Genomic DNA, 15,813 nt, shown 5'->3' with positions numbered 1-15,813 from the left:
TTTCTTTTTTTAATTTGTCTTTCTAGGTTCATTTTTTTAACAGCTTTTTTCATAGACAGCTGGTAACCAAAGGATATAATGGTGTAAAACGATGGACTAAAAAGGTACCATTTAATTCTATCTATTGCTTATCAATTGTATAGGATAGACCACCGGATGCTGATACTTAAACATTTTCTTGTGAGCGGGGGAGAAATGCTAACATGAAATTACGTTAGTACCAAGCAACAAAAGAAAGTTTTTACTGTTGTTACTTCTCTCCGTACTGCTCAGCCGACAAGCCTGTGGGAAAGCTGCATTCTATTCCTCCTTCAGCATCATCAACAGATTTTTTTTTTTTTTTTAAAGTTTCATTATCATTTGGAGCTTAGCAAAAAGAGGTTGTAGCTAACAACTCAGTTTGGATGGCAAAACCCCTTCTTGCTGGTGAGGGTGTATGAGAAGCAAAGAATTCAGCCTGGGTTCTTGAAGTCAAGTTGGTTTGTACGGGGCTGTCAGCTGAAATTAAAAAAAAAATCTCTATTTGTAAACGCTTGCACATTTAGTACGGAAATTTAGAGATGACAAACAAGAAACCGCACAAAGCATTTTTACAGACTGTGTGTATAGTAGAGCCACATTTTAACACAGGTATTAAACAAAAAATCAGGCTAGCCCATCTTCAAATAGGAATTGTAGTGTACTTTGATATCTTTTCAATTCCTTTATCGAGTTTCTGTTTACCTCCCATCTGGTGAAATGTGACCTTTTTTTTTTTTAATATACCAGTGGTCTTTAAGGGGATACTCTTTAGATGAGTGGTTCTCAAACTGGGGCCGCCTCTTGTTCAGGGAAAGCCCCTGGCGGGCTGGGCCGGTTTGTTTACCTGCGGGGTCGGCAGGTTCGCCGCTCCAGGCCAACGGGGGCTGCGGGAAGCGGCGCAGGACAAGGGATTTGCTGGCCGCCACTTCCCGCAGCCCCCATTGGCCTGGAGCGGCAAACCGCGGCCAGTGGGAGCCGCGATCGGCCGAACCTGCCGACCCGGCAGGTGAACAAACCGGCCCAGCCAGCCAGGGGCTTTCCTTGAACAAGGGGTGGCCCCAGTTTGAGAACCACTGCTTTAGATGATCCAAATCTTTTACTAGAGCGTATTAAAACTGGACTTACTAAATTCTAATTTGCTTTTTCACTACTGTCAGTGGTGTACTTCATACATTTTGCAAAAGCTCGGTAAGTGAAACTAGACTGGTCGCTTTCTGGTTCTCATTTTCTAGAGCACTATTTATTATGCTCACATCATTGTAGGGGAGTGTTCAGATGGGGACAGGACTGTATTACATGAAAGTGACTTGAAAATATTTGTTAAAAAAATCCCGAAAGTCAGGCCCTAAACTGTTCTGTGTCCCTTCCAAAGTAGATCCCTTTTTTTTACCGCACCGCTGCACTGAGGGGAAACGTCATTTCCCTTGTAATAAAAGCAATAGGCTGTCACAAAAGATTGTTATATAAATGCTGATACTAATAGCTCTCACAATTCAAGTACAGATATAAAGGCAGAAGGCCTGACTTTCAAGGACTGTTAAGCATTTAGCATTGAAAATTGGGTTTATGACTAAACATTTTTCAGGAAAAGTGTCTGCTTTCTGCACAAATTGTCTGAAAACCCGAATATTTCAGTTTGCAGACATTGGTGCAACGCCTCGTGGGAGTTGTAGTTTGGTTGCTCAGGGGGCCCCGTTCTCCTTTGTAGGCTGGGCCCCCTGTCTGGATTACAAGAGGGGAGACTGTGGTGCAACATGGGATATGCAGCCTGGCCTACAGAGGAACGTGAGGCACTGCTGTAGCTGCTGGGTGCAGAGCACTTCCAAATATGTCTGACCTCTTGTTTGCATCATGTGTGTTACCCATTAATGTTCATACGGGCACTTTATTTCCTTACGACAGATGTGACCCGCCCCTCTCCCACTCGTATTAGAGCATGGACACTATGCTTTGTACAAATTGCGTAGTGCTTTTAAAAATAGATAGGAATTGCCCTGCAGGATCAGACCAGTCCATTTAGTCCAGTGTCCTGTTTCTTCTGCATTTCTGGTGTACGCAACAAGATCCTACCAATATCACGTGCTTTTGGGGGACACAAGAGAAGATTGAGGGGGACAGTGCAGTTGAAGACCAAAGCAGTTCCAACGCCTTACTTGCAAAAGAATAATTCCTGATCTACTCTTTAAAAAAAAAAAAGTGTTCTAAACTTTGCCACGTTGTTCAGATCTCACCATTCCACGTGATTTTTAAGGTAGTATTAGTCCTTCTCCCTTGTTTGCCTGTCTGACTGCAGTACCTCTGCTGCTGGGTAAAGTATCATAATCCAGTAATTGCCTGTGCTACATTAATGATGCAGGCTGAGTTGTCCACTGTCCCTTCCGAATGTTCCATTGTGTGTAATGGCTCTTGATATAAACCAAAATCTAGTGCATGGGGATCTGGAAATCCACTTTTGCTTTCCATTACTGTTCCCAGCACTAGGAATTAAACAACCTAAGCACGTAAAACCTTCCTTAAGGAACTGTTTGTCCTCAACATTAAGATGCCGTCATCCCTTACCCAAAACTTTGTTGTTGTCGCTCCCTATGCCCTCTGATTTCTCGCTTGTGGACTAGATCTGTTGTTGATTTTTTTTGTATTACAGTAGCACTGCAGAGCTCTAGTACTAGGCACTGTATAGTATATTAGCCTCATCTTTCGTTGACTTTGCAGTGGAGAGTCGCGCCCTGTTTTATATTGCTTATTGGACTTTATAGAAGCACACTGAATGTTCTGGGCACTGTGCAGACACAGGAAGACAATCTTTGCCCTGGAAAGTCTCTGCCTCTTTATTGTCCGAGCTGCAGTTCACTGGGCAAGAACAAAGTGCCATGTTACAGTGAATATGGGTCAGAAAAGTGCCTCGGCCTGCTGTTTCTGTGTGGTTTCTTTGAGTCCTGATTGCTTAATCTGCTGACCCATTTTTACCACCATCAGCACTGCAGAGTCGGTACAAATCAGCTGAGTTCTCACTGCAGAAATGTCATTGCTGAAGATGTATAAATGGCCTAGCTTGATTGCAGGTTGTGTTAGCCATGTTAGTTAAAGGGAGTGCCCACGCCACCCTCCGTTCTAACACGTAAATCGAGCGTGCTTTGTTGCAATTGCAGGTGAAGACTAAATGTGGAACCCCCACAGTGTTCATAGTTTTTTCTACTGCAACAATGTCTTGCATCTAGTACAAGACACAAACGTGTGACTGAAATACCTGCGTGAAGAGCTCTTGGAGGGAGTTAAAAGAAGAGAACTTTCAGGGTCAGGAGAGGGCAAAGATGTTCTGTTTTAAAATAAACACAATGTTGTGGGAAGCGTATTTAACTTGCACGTGGTCTGTTCCCCTGTTTGGTAATACTTACTTACTGTTTTGTTTGTCAGGTGGACTTGTTCAAAAAGACTCTCCTGTTAATTCCTATTCATCTGGAAGTCCACTGGTCCCTCATTACTGTGAACATCCCTAACCGAATTATTTCATTTTACGATTCCCAAGGCATTCATTTTAAATTTTGTGTAGAGGTAAGAGGAATTATTATAGTTACGCTTAAAGTGCTTGGATCCTTGCTTTAAGAACTAAATTTTTATCCTATCCAAAATAAGTCTACGTTTTGGGGGCATCGTGCTTCATGTAATCTCTGTGCATGTACTAAAAATAAAATAAATACTTGGCACTTCTGTTGCCTTCATCCAGTTCTCAACGTGATTACAAAGGTGCAGGAGAGTTATTAACTTCTTTGACAGATGGGAAACTGAGACATGGACCTTGTTCAAGGTCACAGCGACTCTGTACCAGCCCTGAGAATAAAGCCCAGGTCTTCCATTGCCATATTCATACAACCAGTCTGTGTCTAGCAAACTTTTCTGTTGTGTGTTCTCTTCTTCTGTAGCACTCCCATAAAAACAAATGCTTAAAGCCTCGTACAGTAAGAGAAATCCATTGTTCAAAGAGGAATAAGATACCCGTTTGCACATCTTGTGAACCAAAGATTGTTTTGTTTTATTTTTTTGAGGAGTGCAGGTACCAGCATTTTTTTCTTAAATGTCTGGTCGGTTGATGATAATTCAGTCATGACGGTAAAACACAGGCAAATAGTTTGGCCTGGACTGACCAGTTTTAGTGTCTGTTTTGCCGAGCTGACCTAATTGCCTGCTAATACAGCAGGCTGCAGCTTTTAAGTGTGTATTAAGGCAGAGTAGCAATTATTTTACAGAGAGCTCACAGAAAGGACGTCAGAATTAAAATAAGTTTCCCATCAGCAACTGCCAAAGATAAAGCTGAGGCCTCACCTACTCCTAAAAATTAGGTCGACCTAACTACATCAGTCAAAGTTTATGAAAAATGTAGCTCCTTGTGCGATGTGGTTAGGTTGACCTAACCCCTCCTATAGACACAGTTAGGCCCCATTGACCAAGCTACCACCTTTTGGAGAGGTAGACTAACTATATCAATGGGAAAACCCCTTCCGTCAATCTAGGGAGCATCTACAGCACAGCTGCAGCAGTGTCCACATACCCCGACGTTTATAGAACTAGAGTGTTTCACACTTTGCTTCTGTAGGCCATGCTCATTGCAGACACCAGGGGCTTCTTGCATCCCTCCATTCCCATTGTTCACACGCTCCCTGTGTGCCACTCTCCCGTTCCCATATATTTCAGGGACTTTCTGCAATCTTCACCATGCCACAATTCCCCGTTTTCCCCTGGCAGGGGTTCCGTATGACTCCCTATTTTCCCCCCCATTTTTATTCTCATTTTTCTTTTCTTTCTCTTGAAGGGTGTCAACTCTGTAAGCTTAATTGGGACATGGTAGAATGAGTGAAGTTGTTATGCTGGACTGTATTCATTTCTGCCAACAACCGGTTCTTTGATTTATAGAGAATTACAGAGGTGGTTGAAGCTGTGGCTCTGCTAACCAGATGCTGTCTCCCTCCCCCCTTTTGGAGTTTTTGATTTTTTTCCCCCCAAAATCAATAGGCTTCTATGTATTGATGCCAAGAACCTGCCCCGAAACTTTGGAATTGATCGGATGCAGTGGTCGAAAGTTGTTATCCTGTGATGTTCAAAGCGAGAAATGCAAATTGTGTGTCAGGGCCCCACAAGCTGGGCCAATCAAATTGTGTCAGGGCCCCACAAGCTCAGCCAATCAAATAAATTAAAACCGGACAACGTGAGCCCGTCTAGTGCATCTTCCGGCCAGTACAAAATTCTTCTCTACAGTTCATTTTCTAGCACTTTGCCCAATCTACTTTTAATTGCCCCAAGTGTGGTGGGGTTTCTACTGCGTCTCTGTGTGGACTGGCTGGCCAAATCCAGCCCTCGTGCTCAATGGAGCCAGTTAGTTCTCTCCTTAACCGCTAGAGCTGGGTTAAGCACAAGGGCCAGACTCACCCTGGTTAAACGTACCCGCATGCCTTTCTCCTTGGCTTTAATCTGTGTGTAACGGGAAGGATCTGATTTTCTTTTTAAGAACATACGAAAGTATTTACTGACTGAAGCAAGAGAGAAGAATCATCCTGAGTTTCTTCAGGGATGGCAAACAGCTGTTACAAAGGTTAGTGCCAGCCCCTCTAAACCCCGGTGTGAATCCTTTACAAGCTGAGTCTCTTGGGTGTGCCGCCTTCACTTTTAAATCCATGTTATTTAAAGCAGCAGTAAATATTTATTTTTAAATGAAGGAAAAGGAAGAAGCTGGATGACTTGGGCTTGCTAATGGGCTCTTTGTTGCTCGTTCAGATCCCACCCGGCCTCTCTCTCCTGTTAAGTGAGCTGGTGGCCTCTGCCCAGACCCTGGTGGAGAAGTTATTCACATTGCAAAGCCATTACAGTCAGCACTGTAGGCCATGCTCATTGCAGACACCAGGGGTAAAGAACTGTGTGTTCAGTAGAGGCCAGCTCCTCTCCTCTTTAGAGGTGACCACTCCCAAAGGTTGAAGCGCATCAGCAGGGGACGGTATGAGGTGAAAAACAAGTACCGCTGTGGATAGACAGGGCTTTGTATATATGCCGTGGATAGACAGAGGGCTTTGGTCTCCAGGGCTGTCAGTCTGGCGCATTTCACCAGCACTATATTCGCTAACAAATAAACTGTGTCTGGCAGTGATAAAAGGGAACAACTTGTGTGAAGTGCGAACGAGGAAATTTGAGACTTGCATAACTGCCCCATAATGGCTGAGGATATAAAACAGGTCACTGAACATTAGATAGTCTCCCAACGGCTCCCCACTCACCAGAGAGATTTCTAGGTTCCAGGGCAATGCTGAGAGGATCCCAGATGATGTCTCCCCCTTATTTCTGTTTAGCCCTGTGTGAGGTGCATGATTTTGGCTCTAGGAAAGTAAATCCACAGCATTGCAAGAGGTAAAATGATAAAGTTGCAAGTATTTAAAAAAAAAAAAAAAGATGGATCTGGCAAAGCCAGGAAATTAAAGGCTGTCATTTGGGGTGAATTCACGGTCTCTTTACAGGCATCGTTCCAGGCGAGCAACCATGCAGTGTGCAGGCCTGCTAATGGAAACCTTGCATTCTCCTGGCTTGCCCACAAATTGCCCATTGCTTCCTTCAAGATCAGTGGGTAGGATGGGGATCCACCTTCTATGGCACAAATACCTAGGGAAACATTTCTCTAGGCTTGCATGAGTTGGATGAAGTCTTGAAGTCTGACCTGAGTAAAGTAGACAGTAATGTTCAAATATTTATTTAAAGTAATTGAGAGGAAGCTATCCTGAATTGGTCAGATATAGGAGGGAGAGCTGTAATTTATCGGTCATAAAATATCTACTCTCTTAAATACTAGGCATGATCCTAACAAGGTGCTGCGTTTGCCTCCCCTGGCATGACTGGACCCAAAATAAGTAACTGCAGCTCAAGCTGGAAGTGTTGCAGAGTCACCAGTTTTCAATAAAAAGAGCTCACTAATCTTGCAAAATCTCATTTTGGATTTTAAATAGAACTTAGAGTGAAAATTGAAAGAGGGCTAAAGAGATGTCATTTAACGTCTTGCGTCTTTTTCCTCCCTCAGTGCATTCCACAACAGAAAAATGACAGTGACTGTGGGGTTTTTGTGCTCCAGGTAAGAGTGTAATTTTAAAGCACGATGTGGCTTTTTTTTCTTTGTATTTCTCTTCTCAATTTTCCTGTTTCAATTAAGCTTTTTCATTTTCCTCAGTACTGCAAGTGCCTCGCCTTAGACCAGCCTTTTCAGTTCTCCCAGGAAGATATGCCACGAGTAAGAAAAAGGATTTACAAGGAGCTGTGTGAGCGCCAGCTAATAGATTAACAGTAATAAGAAAAGTCGAGCTATTTCTCTGGCATTTCTGAAGAGTTCCAGCTGGTGTTCGTGTACTTGAATTTCTGAAAACTTCCGTGAATTTCAAATGACTCTCAGCTGAGTGGTGTGGCCACGATGTTACCTCAACTTTTTCTGCTCTTTCCCTGGCAGGACTTAACAGAGCTGCCACAAAATATTCCTAATGTCAGTTCGGTTTCCTCTTTTATGTTCTTTCCTGTATTTAATATTTATTATCAACGCATGCGTATAGGCAAAGCATGCGACTAAAAAAAAAAAAGTATAAAACTGTAGATTTGGTGCACCTTTGAAATGTAGCTAGAAATGACAGAATACAGGTTAAAAATTTGTCTGACAACATAAAGATGCATGATCCGTTTTCTGATGCAATAATGCTTTGAATGTATCAAAAAATTCAATGCCATAAAAAGAGCAGCTAGAACCTTTTTTTGAAAACTCAGATTATTCCATTTTTCTCATTGTGGCTGTGTAGTACTGAGTGCCCGCTTTTTGGGGGGCGGGGGGAGGGCTGGATAAATCTGCCTACAGACTTTGTGTGGAGACCCCCTCTGAATAGAGTTGAAGTCACTAATAAAAAAAATTGTTCTCTGTTAACCTTTATCTAGCTGTCGTTCTCACCCTGTTCCATGTGGTTGAAAAGCAGCCTTTGCACAAATGAAACTTCGGCACTTGACTGTCTAATAAAACGTGGAGATATTCAGCTATTCAGATTGACAGTATGTTCATATGGGCTTTGGGAGCCTGGATGATTGTACATGTGTCTTGGAATGTTAGCGGGGAATGATGAAGCTGACTCTGAAGATGCAAAACTTCGTTTTAATCTAGGATTTGGTAACTAGCAACTGTTCACATTGTAGGTAAATTCTATAAATAGGCTAAGATGACGTGTTACGTTCCAGTTCCTTTCACTGGGTCTCTCTTCTGAAACTGGATTCCCTTCTAGCTCTTCTGTCCATCCCATTTCTCTTCTCTCTCTCCTTCCCCCAACCCCAATTCTATAACTTTAATTCCGTCAAAAAATATCTTTCCTCTCCTTTCCGTGGTACTTGACTATCTGAAACTCTCTTTTCATCCCTTTTGTTTATGAATTGTAGCATGGCAGCACCTAGGAGCTCCCATCTCGGACCAGGGTTCCGTTGTGCTAGGTGCTGTACCTACAGAACAAAAAGATACAGTCCTTGCCTCAAAGTGTACAATCTAAGACAGTGGTGGGCAACCAGCGGCGGGCCGCCAGACGGGTTGTTTACGTTTGCATGGCTGCCCGCAGCTCCCAGTGGCCGCGGTTCGCCGTTCCCAGCCAGTGGAAGCGGCGGGAATTCCAGGCACTGATCTTAGATATACTAGACCAGGGGTCGGCAACCTTTCAGAAGTGGTGAGCTGAGTCTTCATTTCTTCACTCTCATTTAAGGTGTCGCGTGCCAGTCATAGATTGTAACGTTTTTAGAAGGTCTCTTTCTATAAGTCTATAATATAGAACTAAACTAGTGTATGTAAAGTAAATAAGGTTTTAAAAATGTTTAAGAAGCTTCATTTAAAATTAAATTAAACTGCAGGACCCGGGCAGTGTGAGTGCCACTGAAAATCAGCTCACGTGCCCCCTTGGGCACACGTGCCACAGGTCGCTACCCCTGGACTAGAGACTCAGTGCTGCCCCATGTGGTGTAGGAATGTTGCCTAGCTAAGTGCAAGACAATGCAGGGGAATCTGGTGCTGCATTGGTGACATCACCACACCACTCCCTAGTAGCAGGTTTGAGACTGAACAGGAGAGAGCATATAACTAAATGCCTGTGCATGGCATCTCCTCGCCCGCTTTCTCACCATGCTCTGCTGCTCCCAGGGAGTAGGCCCAGAGGGGCTGCTCTGTGCAGAGGATTATGCTTAGCACTTAGTCTTATTTTGTGCTCATGCATAGTGCAACAGCCTTGTGCTCCCAACCGCACACCACGCAAGCATCAAGCCTTAGGTCCCAGTTCAGCAAGGTTCTTAAGCACATGCTTAAAATTAGGCACTTGCTCAAATACTTCGCTAAATTGGGCACTTGGTTCTGCTGTACAGACAAAACTACACAGGATCTTTTCAGGGGGCAAGACAAAGATGCCACATTTATTATGATAACAATTTGATTTATGAACAATAACTAATATCTTAATCCTTATACACACATTATACTTAATACCTATACACATTATACTTAATACCTATACCATACCTATATACTTAATACCTATACACAAACATTTACACACACATCCATCAGATGTTCTGCAGCTGCTGCATAGTTACCAGTCCTGAGCATAGCTTGAGTTCGTGGCTTGATTTTGCAGCTTGGGTTCGTAGCTTGTGGCGGCTAACTGGCCAGGAAAGCCGGGCACAAGGACGAGCTGGGTCTCTGTGGGGCCTGCACCGATGCCCTTCCATGTTGGCAGCAGAATGTTACCCTCCAAAGTCTTCCATCTCACCCATCCTTTTTGTAGGCTTTAGTTTGAATCCAGAGTCTATAGTCTATAGGTCTTGCTGTGTCAGGCTGCCTCTGGGTTTGGTGATTGATCACCCGTCAATTGCAGGCGTGACTTTCAGCCTCAGACCTGGCTTTGATCTTCCTTCTACTGCACCATTTTTTTTTATTTTTTATTTTAGGGTGGACTGTTCTTACTTTGTTAGGGCTCTTGTCTGCATCTTCAGCCGGTAGTGTTTGAACTCTATTTCATCAGGACAGGCTGGGGCTGGAGGTTGATTCCATCATCCATACATACCTCAGTCACACATCTAAACTAAACTAATAAGAGTACAGCAGGATTTGCAAAAATGAAGGTTGGAGGAAGCTTTTACAAAATGGAGTGAGTGTTTTAAAATGGGGTTTGAATTATGGCAAACAGTGAACAGAAGTTACAATATAGACAAGTGTAATAAATGGTGAACAGAAGTTACATTAATAAAGTGAACAATTAAAAACAATTTCATTTATCAGTTCAAGGCCTAAGTAGTTGTAAGCTCAACATTTAAACTTCGTGCATCTTTGTTTAGAAAATCCATGGATTTATTTAAACATTCCCCTACTGTTGTGAATACAACCCCAGCACACCTGTCCTAGCGTCTGGGACCAAAAATTGCATCCGTTGGCCTTTAAACAAAAATGAAATTTAGTTTAGTTTCGCCGTCCAAGGTGAGTGAAATGCAAAGAATAAATTGCATAAATGGTGACAAGTCATTTTGATTTTCGATGTCCACATTTGTAATTCAGGATATTGGTGAGAGGCGAGGCAACTTTTAAAAAAAATGCATTACCGTGTCATAAGCCGATTTGCTTATAAGCCAACCCCCCCAAGATGGATAAGTAAAAATGGAAAATGTTTAAAACCCGTACATAAGCCGACCCTATAATTCAGGGGTCAGCAAACTTCGGCTCCTGGGCCATCAGGATAAGCTGCTGGTGGACTGAGATGGTTTGTTTACCTCGAGCGCCCACAGGCACGGAGGTAAATCTAAGAAAACAAAGTGTCCCGGCGCATCAGCTGCTTACCCTGACGGGCCAGGACAGCAACTGGTGGGGACATTTTTTTGGGGGGGAGAAGCTGGGAGTCAGGGGAGTAACCCCTGTGAGCACCCCCCACATGACCCCACCCCTAGTCCGGGACCCCCACACTCTCCATCCCATCCCTTCTCACCTTATCTGGGGAGGGCCAGGGGAGGATGTCTGTGGCCTGGCTGGAGCTGCTCCGGCAGGCTGGGCAGTGTGGCCACAGCCCGATCCGGCGAGCCAGACCGGGTGGCGCAGCTGCAGCCTGCTCTGGGGGGTGGGGCCGAGCGGCATGGCTGCAGCCTGCCAGCCCCGGAGCTGTAGCTGCTTCGGAGGCTGGGGGAAGAGCAGCGTGGCCAGAAGCAGAGAGACTCTGGCCCTGCCTCTTCCCTTCTGGCTGTGCTGCCTCTCCTTGCTCCCTCTGTTGGGGGGGCGGGGCAGTGTCCCACCTCTCCCTCTCTCTATACCCATTCATAAGCCGACCCTCTTCTCTGGTGCTTCCCCTTTTTACTAAAAAATTCGGCTTATGAACGCGTATCTATGGTATGTTGGTGGTACGCCAAGTGGGACACTTCTCAGCATGTGAGATTCCCATCAACTCTGTTCTCGGATCAGAAATGATGGAGCCCTTTCCATAGAGGAGTCCTTGTCCATGAGTGTTTAATTTCCTAATTCTCTGGAATCTTTGGTCACTTGATGGACGGAGAGACCTGTGTTTCGGAACCTTTTCTTATGATCAACCTATTCTCAACCTCTTCCAAACCAGGACCATCTGAGAACGCGCCCCCCACCCCCATTTTGCAGTAGGGGAAAGGCAGGGTGGTTACGACCTCCAGGCTGAGAATCCCTGATCTAAACTATGCCTAGATCAGTAGTTCTCAATCTCTTTACCATTGTGGGCCACATATGCAGCTCTCTCTGTGTTATGTGGGCTGCATCCACACAATAGATTTACTACCTGTATGGCCCTGAGGATGTCCCATGGGCTCCAGCTCTGTGCTGATTGGGCCGCAAATGGCTTGAGAACCACTGGCCTAGATCTCTGAATTTAGGGTTTCCCATTCATGATTTAGACGCTGGCCTACAGTTGATCCTTTTCCTGCTGTCTTGTGGCTCGATGCCTACTTGCTAAGAACCCAAATTCAATTACACTAAATGGGAGAGGGGGAAGAGTCTCTAGCCAGCTAACTGGTGGCATCAGCCATAGCACAGCACATTTATAACCCTCATCTTTAACTGGAAAACAGATGCATTGAAATTTCATATATGCACATTTCTTGATTTTTAAAAAAAAATGGATCTTGCATCTTTAATCTGCAGCCTTGTGATGTTAGGAGTGAAGTGGAGAATTGGATGCATGTTTCTCTAAACTCATCTATTTGCCAGCTTGTCAGCCAGTGGCTTGCTGAGAAGTATGCTAATTTCAGTTGATTATGGGGGCACTGTAGAGAAACAGACACTCAAATATGCAGCTTAACATTCCAATGAGGGGAATCGGAGAAAGGAATGCCAGGGAAGGTTGAACCAAGATATTAAATGCACACTTTACTTACGTAATTGTTAGCGTAGGGCTGCAGTTCATCATGGGCATTCAGAACATGACACGCTGGAGTGTTTACATTGTGAAACGTAGGCAGTTTAAGTCTTGTTCAAGAATGCTCCTCGTCCCTTAAAGGAGATGGAGTTCACTAACCTGCAGTCAGTTTGCTATTTCGTATAGTCCTTCAGATCTGTGGCGAGTGCTTTTATTATAAGAGGCATATTTATTTGGCTGTAGTTAAGGCTGTCAGCAATTCCATTAATGTGTTATTTTAGAGTTCCATAAATCACTCAAAACTGGTTTGTCTAATACATAGCAAATATCATATCTTGTTCTGAAAAGATTCGGCCAGTCAACAGTCAAATTGTACTACAAGCACGAAATGGGGGTTTTACCTATTTTGGGATTGTTAGTATAACTCAAACTACCCGAACTTTAACACATGTAAACCACAATTGCCGATCAGTTTTATTCCCTATTTTCAGTTTGCGTGAATCTCTAGTTTAAAATGACGGACTTGGTTGCCGTAATACTGACTGCAACTTGCTGCCCCTCCGGTCTTACTGTGCCCTCTTTGCGGGTTGCAAGTGAGACATCGTGCAAACTTTCTGTATTTCCCTTGTGGTGATTAGGCACACCTGGAAAAACTGCCTTTCTTTTGCTAGTTTGCATTTTATCTCTGGTATATCATCTATCCCCCCTCTATTTCCTGGGAGTTTTGCATATTTGCTGTTGCAGCCACTGTAGTTTTTGTTCAAGTTAAGATGGAAACTTTAAAAAACCCAAAACCTTAGGAAGTGACTTAGATTGATAAATTTCCCAAATCATAACTATATTTGGGTATGTTTTTGCATTGTATGAAAGGCCTAACGTTGAGCACTGACCCTGTTGTTGTTGAGCAGTGTGTTTTCACCATTATCATTTTTAAAACAAAATGATTTTTAAGGGAATGTTGACAGGAGCTCGGTTTGGGATCACACTGGAGAAGTCTCTCAATTTGATTAGCTCAATGACTTTTTTAATGTATGTATTTATAGGATGTTCTGTACGGTTCAATGTTACAACTTTCTGTAGTTTTGAGCTGTGACCAATGTACAAAATGAGGCATCTTGTATGCATTACGAAGAAAGCTGCGTATAGCAGACATCTATCTTATACTAAGGAGATACTTAAACAATGTAGATCAGTCAGTAGAACAGGTAAAACTTGACTTGCTTTTACAGGAAACAAAAATAGCACCGCTGGTTAACTTGGTTATGTAGCTCTAGAGTTAAACTGTGCATCTCTTGCTGAATGTTATAAAAATGTTCAGGGATTGAATGTGTGGCAAATGGGAAAAATGACGGCTTAGTAAGAAATGTCTCTTTAAGCTATTCATCATCTGGCAACATCCTTGTCTTTATTACATTCATAATTTAAAAACCCTCTCATGGAGGAAGTGTGGATGCTTGTTAAATATATTCTTTCAGCAGAGAGTACTAAGAAATCAGATCATTAAAATACAAAATCATAAGAGACGCTAGAGCCTTGCCAGAAACAATAATTACTATTTATATGTAATAGGCATCAGGAGCAAAAGAGATGAGTCTGGCTTGCTTGTGCCTGAACTTAATGGATTTTGCAAGCAACAGACTAGAAGGATTTGGGGATAGAATTTAGTCTTCTGAACACGTAACACCCACATTATATTGTTGGAAACTGAGTAAGTTTATTTTTCAAGATATTTAACTTGTTTCCTCCGAACACAAGCAAGGAATTTTCTCCCCTGCAATTCTGGGCAATGCTCATTCGTGTGATTTTTTTTTTTTTCCCTCTTCAGATTTGATTCAGCTGACTAGTGCTTATTTTGTCTCCTCAAACATGGCATTAGTTCACGCTTTAAGGTCCCAATTGTTTCCAAAGAGACTCTGCACTCTCAAGTTTGTTTCCACAGCTCTGTTAAGTTACCGAAGCTCTTGAAGTGGGGGAGAGGTTTTGAAGTCATTATGGAGCCTTTAAACAAAAGTTGCACCGAGGTAAATTGGAGGGCCGGGGGATTGAGTTTAAAGATGTATGAATTGTTTGTCCACCTAAAGGACAGAATTTAGAGTACAAGCTAAGTCCAGATTTGTTTCTCTTGTAGGTGCGTATAAAGCCCATCCTTCCTGACTACGCAAACTTTTTTGGGAAGTAAAGTGTTATAACAAAGAGCTGTGTATGGTGGAGTTCAACAGTGCACTGAACCACGGCACTCCCCTGCTGTGTCACTACGGTCACTTGAGAATCTTACTGGAGCAGCTGCTCCGGTGCCAGGGCCCTTTAAAGAGGGGGAGATGTGCACTGCCTGGAGACACTGCCATTCAGTCCTGCACATCTGGATCACAGAGGAGTTCTGTTCACTAGTGAAATATTCACTGTTTACCTAATGTTTGCAGTTAAAATAAACGGACTCTAGCAGCACTGATTACAGCTGAAGAGGGGACGCTTTCTGTACGTGGTCTGTTAGAAACCTGGTCTCCATCTACCATGGTGGTGTGAGGGCATCTGATCTCTGCTGCAGAGCCAGCCCAGTGGGGATGGATGGCTGCAGCAGCTTCCTCCTCTACTGGGAGCACCATGTGGGCTGGAGCCTGCCAGAGAACTAAGCAGATTCCCCCTTCAGTCTCCAAGTACTCAAATGACTTTTAAAATCTTGTTTTAAAACTGTCCCGCTTGCAGAGACTTTGCTACTTTTAAAGAAATACCAACTTCTTCTCTTGTTCTTCTTGGGATGTGTATAGCTGGAGACTTTTTTTTAATGAAAAATGAATGTAACATTCCTGTGTTGCTTTGTTTCTCAGCCAACTGGTGCACCAGTCGCAAAACCACCATTTTACAGGGCAGAGAGTAGACCTGGAGGCATGTTTTCATGCAGAGTTTTGGAACGAGATACTGTAGGGAGGGTTATACCAGTGGTCCATACTTCAGTTAATGTTTTCTTTTTTCCTATTAAACTTTGAGTCTGATTTATACAGATGAAAAATACCAAAATCTTCGGCCTAATAAAAAAAATTATGCCTGAATTTTGTGGCCGTCTTTAGACCTTTTCAAAGACGGCGTTTCTCATGCCTTCTAAAAATACACGTCTTCAGCAGTTAACTTCCATCTTTTTAATATTCTCTGTTTAAGCTACCAAAAAAAAATAGTAGTGGCTTATCTAAACATTATGGCCAAGATTTTCATAAATACCTAGTGATTTTTGAATGCTTCCATTCTTGGTGGTCCAGTCTGAGACCCCTTAAAGGGGTCTGATTTTCAGAGAGTAGGTGCTCAAGTGACTTCTGAAAATCACTAGTCACTTGAAAATCTTGGCCTACATAAACATGGTATCTATATGACTCCCACCCTGCAACGAGTTTATTCTAGGGGTCTCTCT

The 15,813-nt window shown here is 43.3% G+C and overlaps 1 protein-coding gene across 2 annotated transcripts in view; it reads left to right on the top strand.

The window, feature by feature from the left end:
* The window catches only part of SENP5 (SUMO specific peptidase 5), a 28,055-nt gene extending 19,991 nt beyond the window's left edge, over positions 1–8,064 (top strand). Inside the window, exons 6-10 of one of the 2 annotated variants that reach the window (XM_039488963.1) lie at positions 27–104; positions 3,436–3,573; positions 5,522–5,605; positions 7,073–7,123; positions 7,220–8,064. In XM_039488963.1, the coding sequence (XP_039344897.1) occupies positions 27–104; positions 3,436–3,573; positions 5,522–5,605; positions 7,073–7,123; positions 7,220–7,330 (462 nt within the window). In that variant the 3' untranslated portion in view covers positions 7,331–8,064. Of the gene's footprint in view, positions 1–26; positions 105–3,435; positions 3,574–5,521; positions 5,606–7,072; positions 7,124–7,201 lie in introns of both variants that reach the window. The other variant, XM_039488962.1, reaches the window with a different exon arrangement.
* The last annotated feature ends 7,749 nt before the right edge of the window (positions 8,065–15,813 follow it).

Source organism: Mauremys reevesii, linkage group 9 (genome assembly GCF_016161935.1).
Source record: "Mauremys reevesii isolate NIE-2019 linkage group 9, ASM1616193v1, whole genome shotgun sequence".
Taxonomy (NCBI): Eukaryota; Metazoa; Chordata; order Testudines; family Geoemydidae; genus Mauremys; species Mauremys reevesii.
This window is presented reverse-complemented; position numbering and strand designations above follow the sequence as displayed.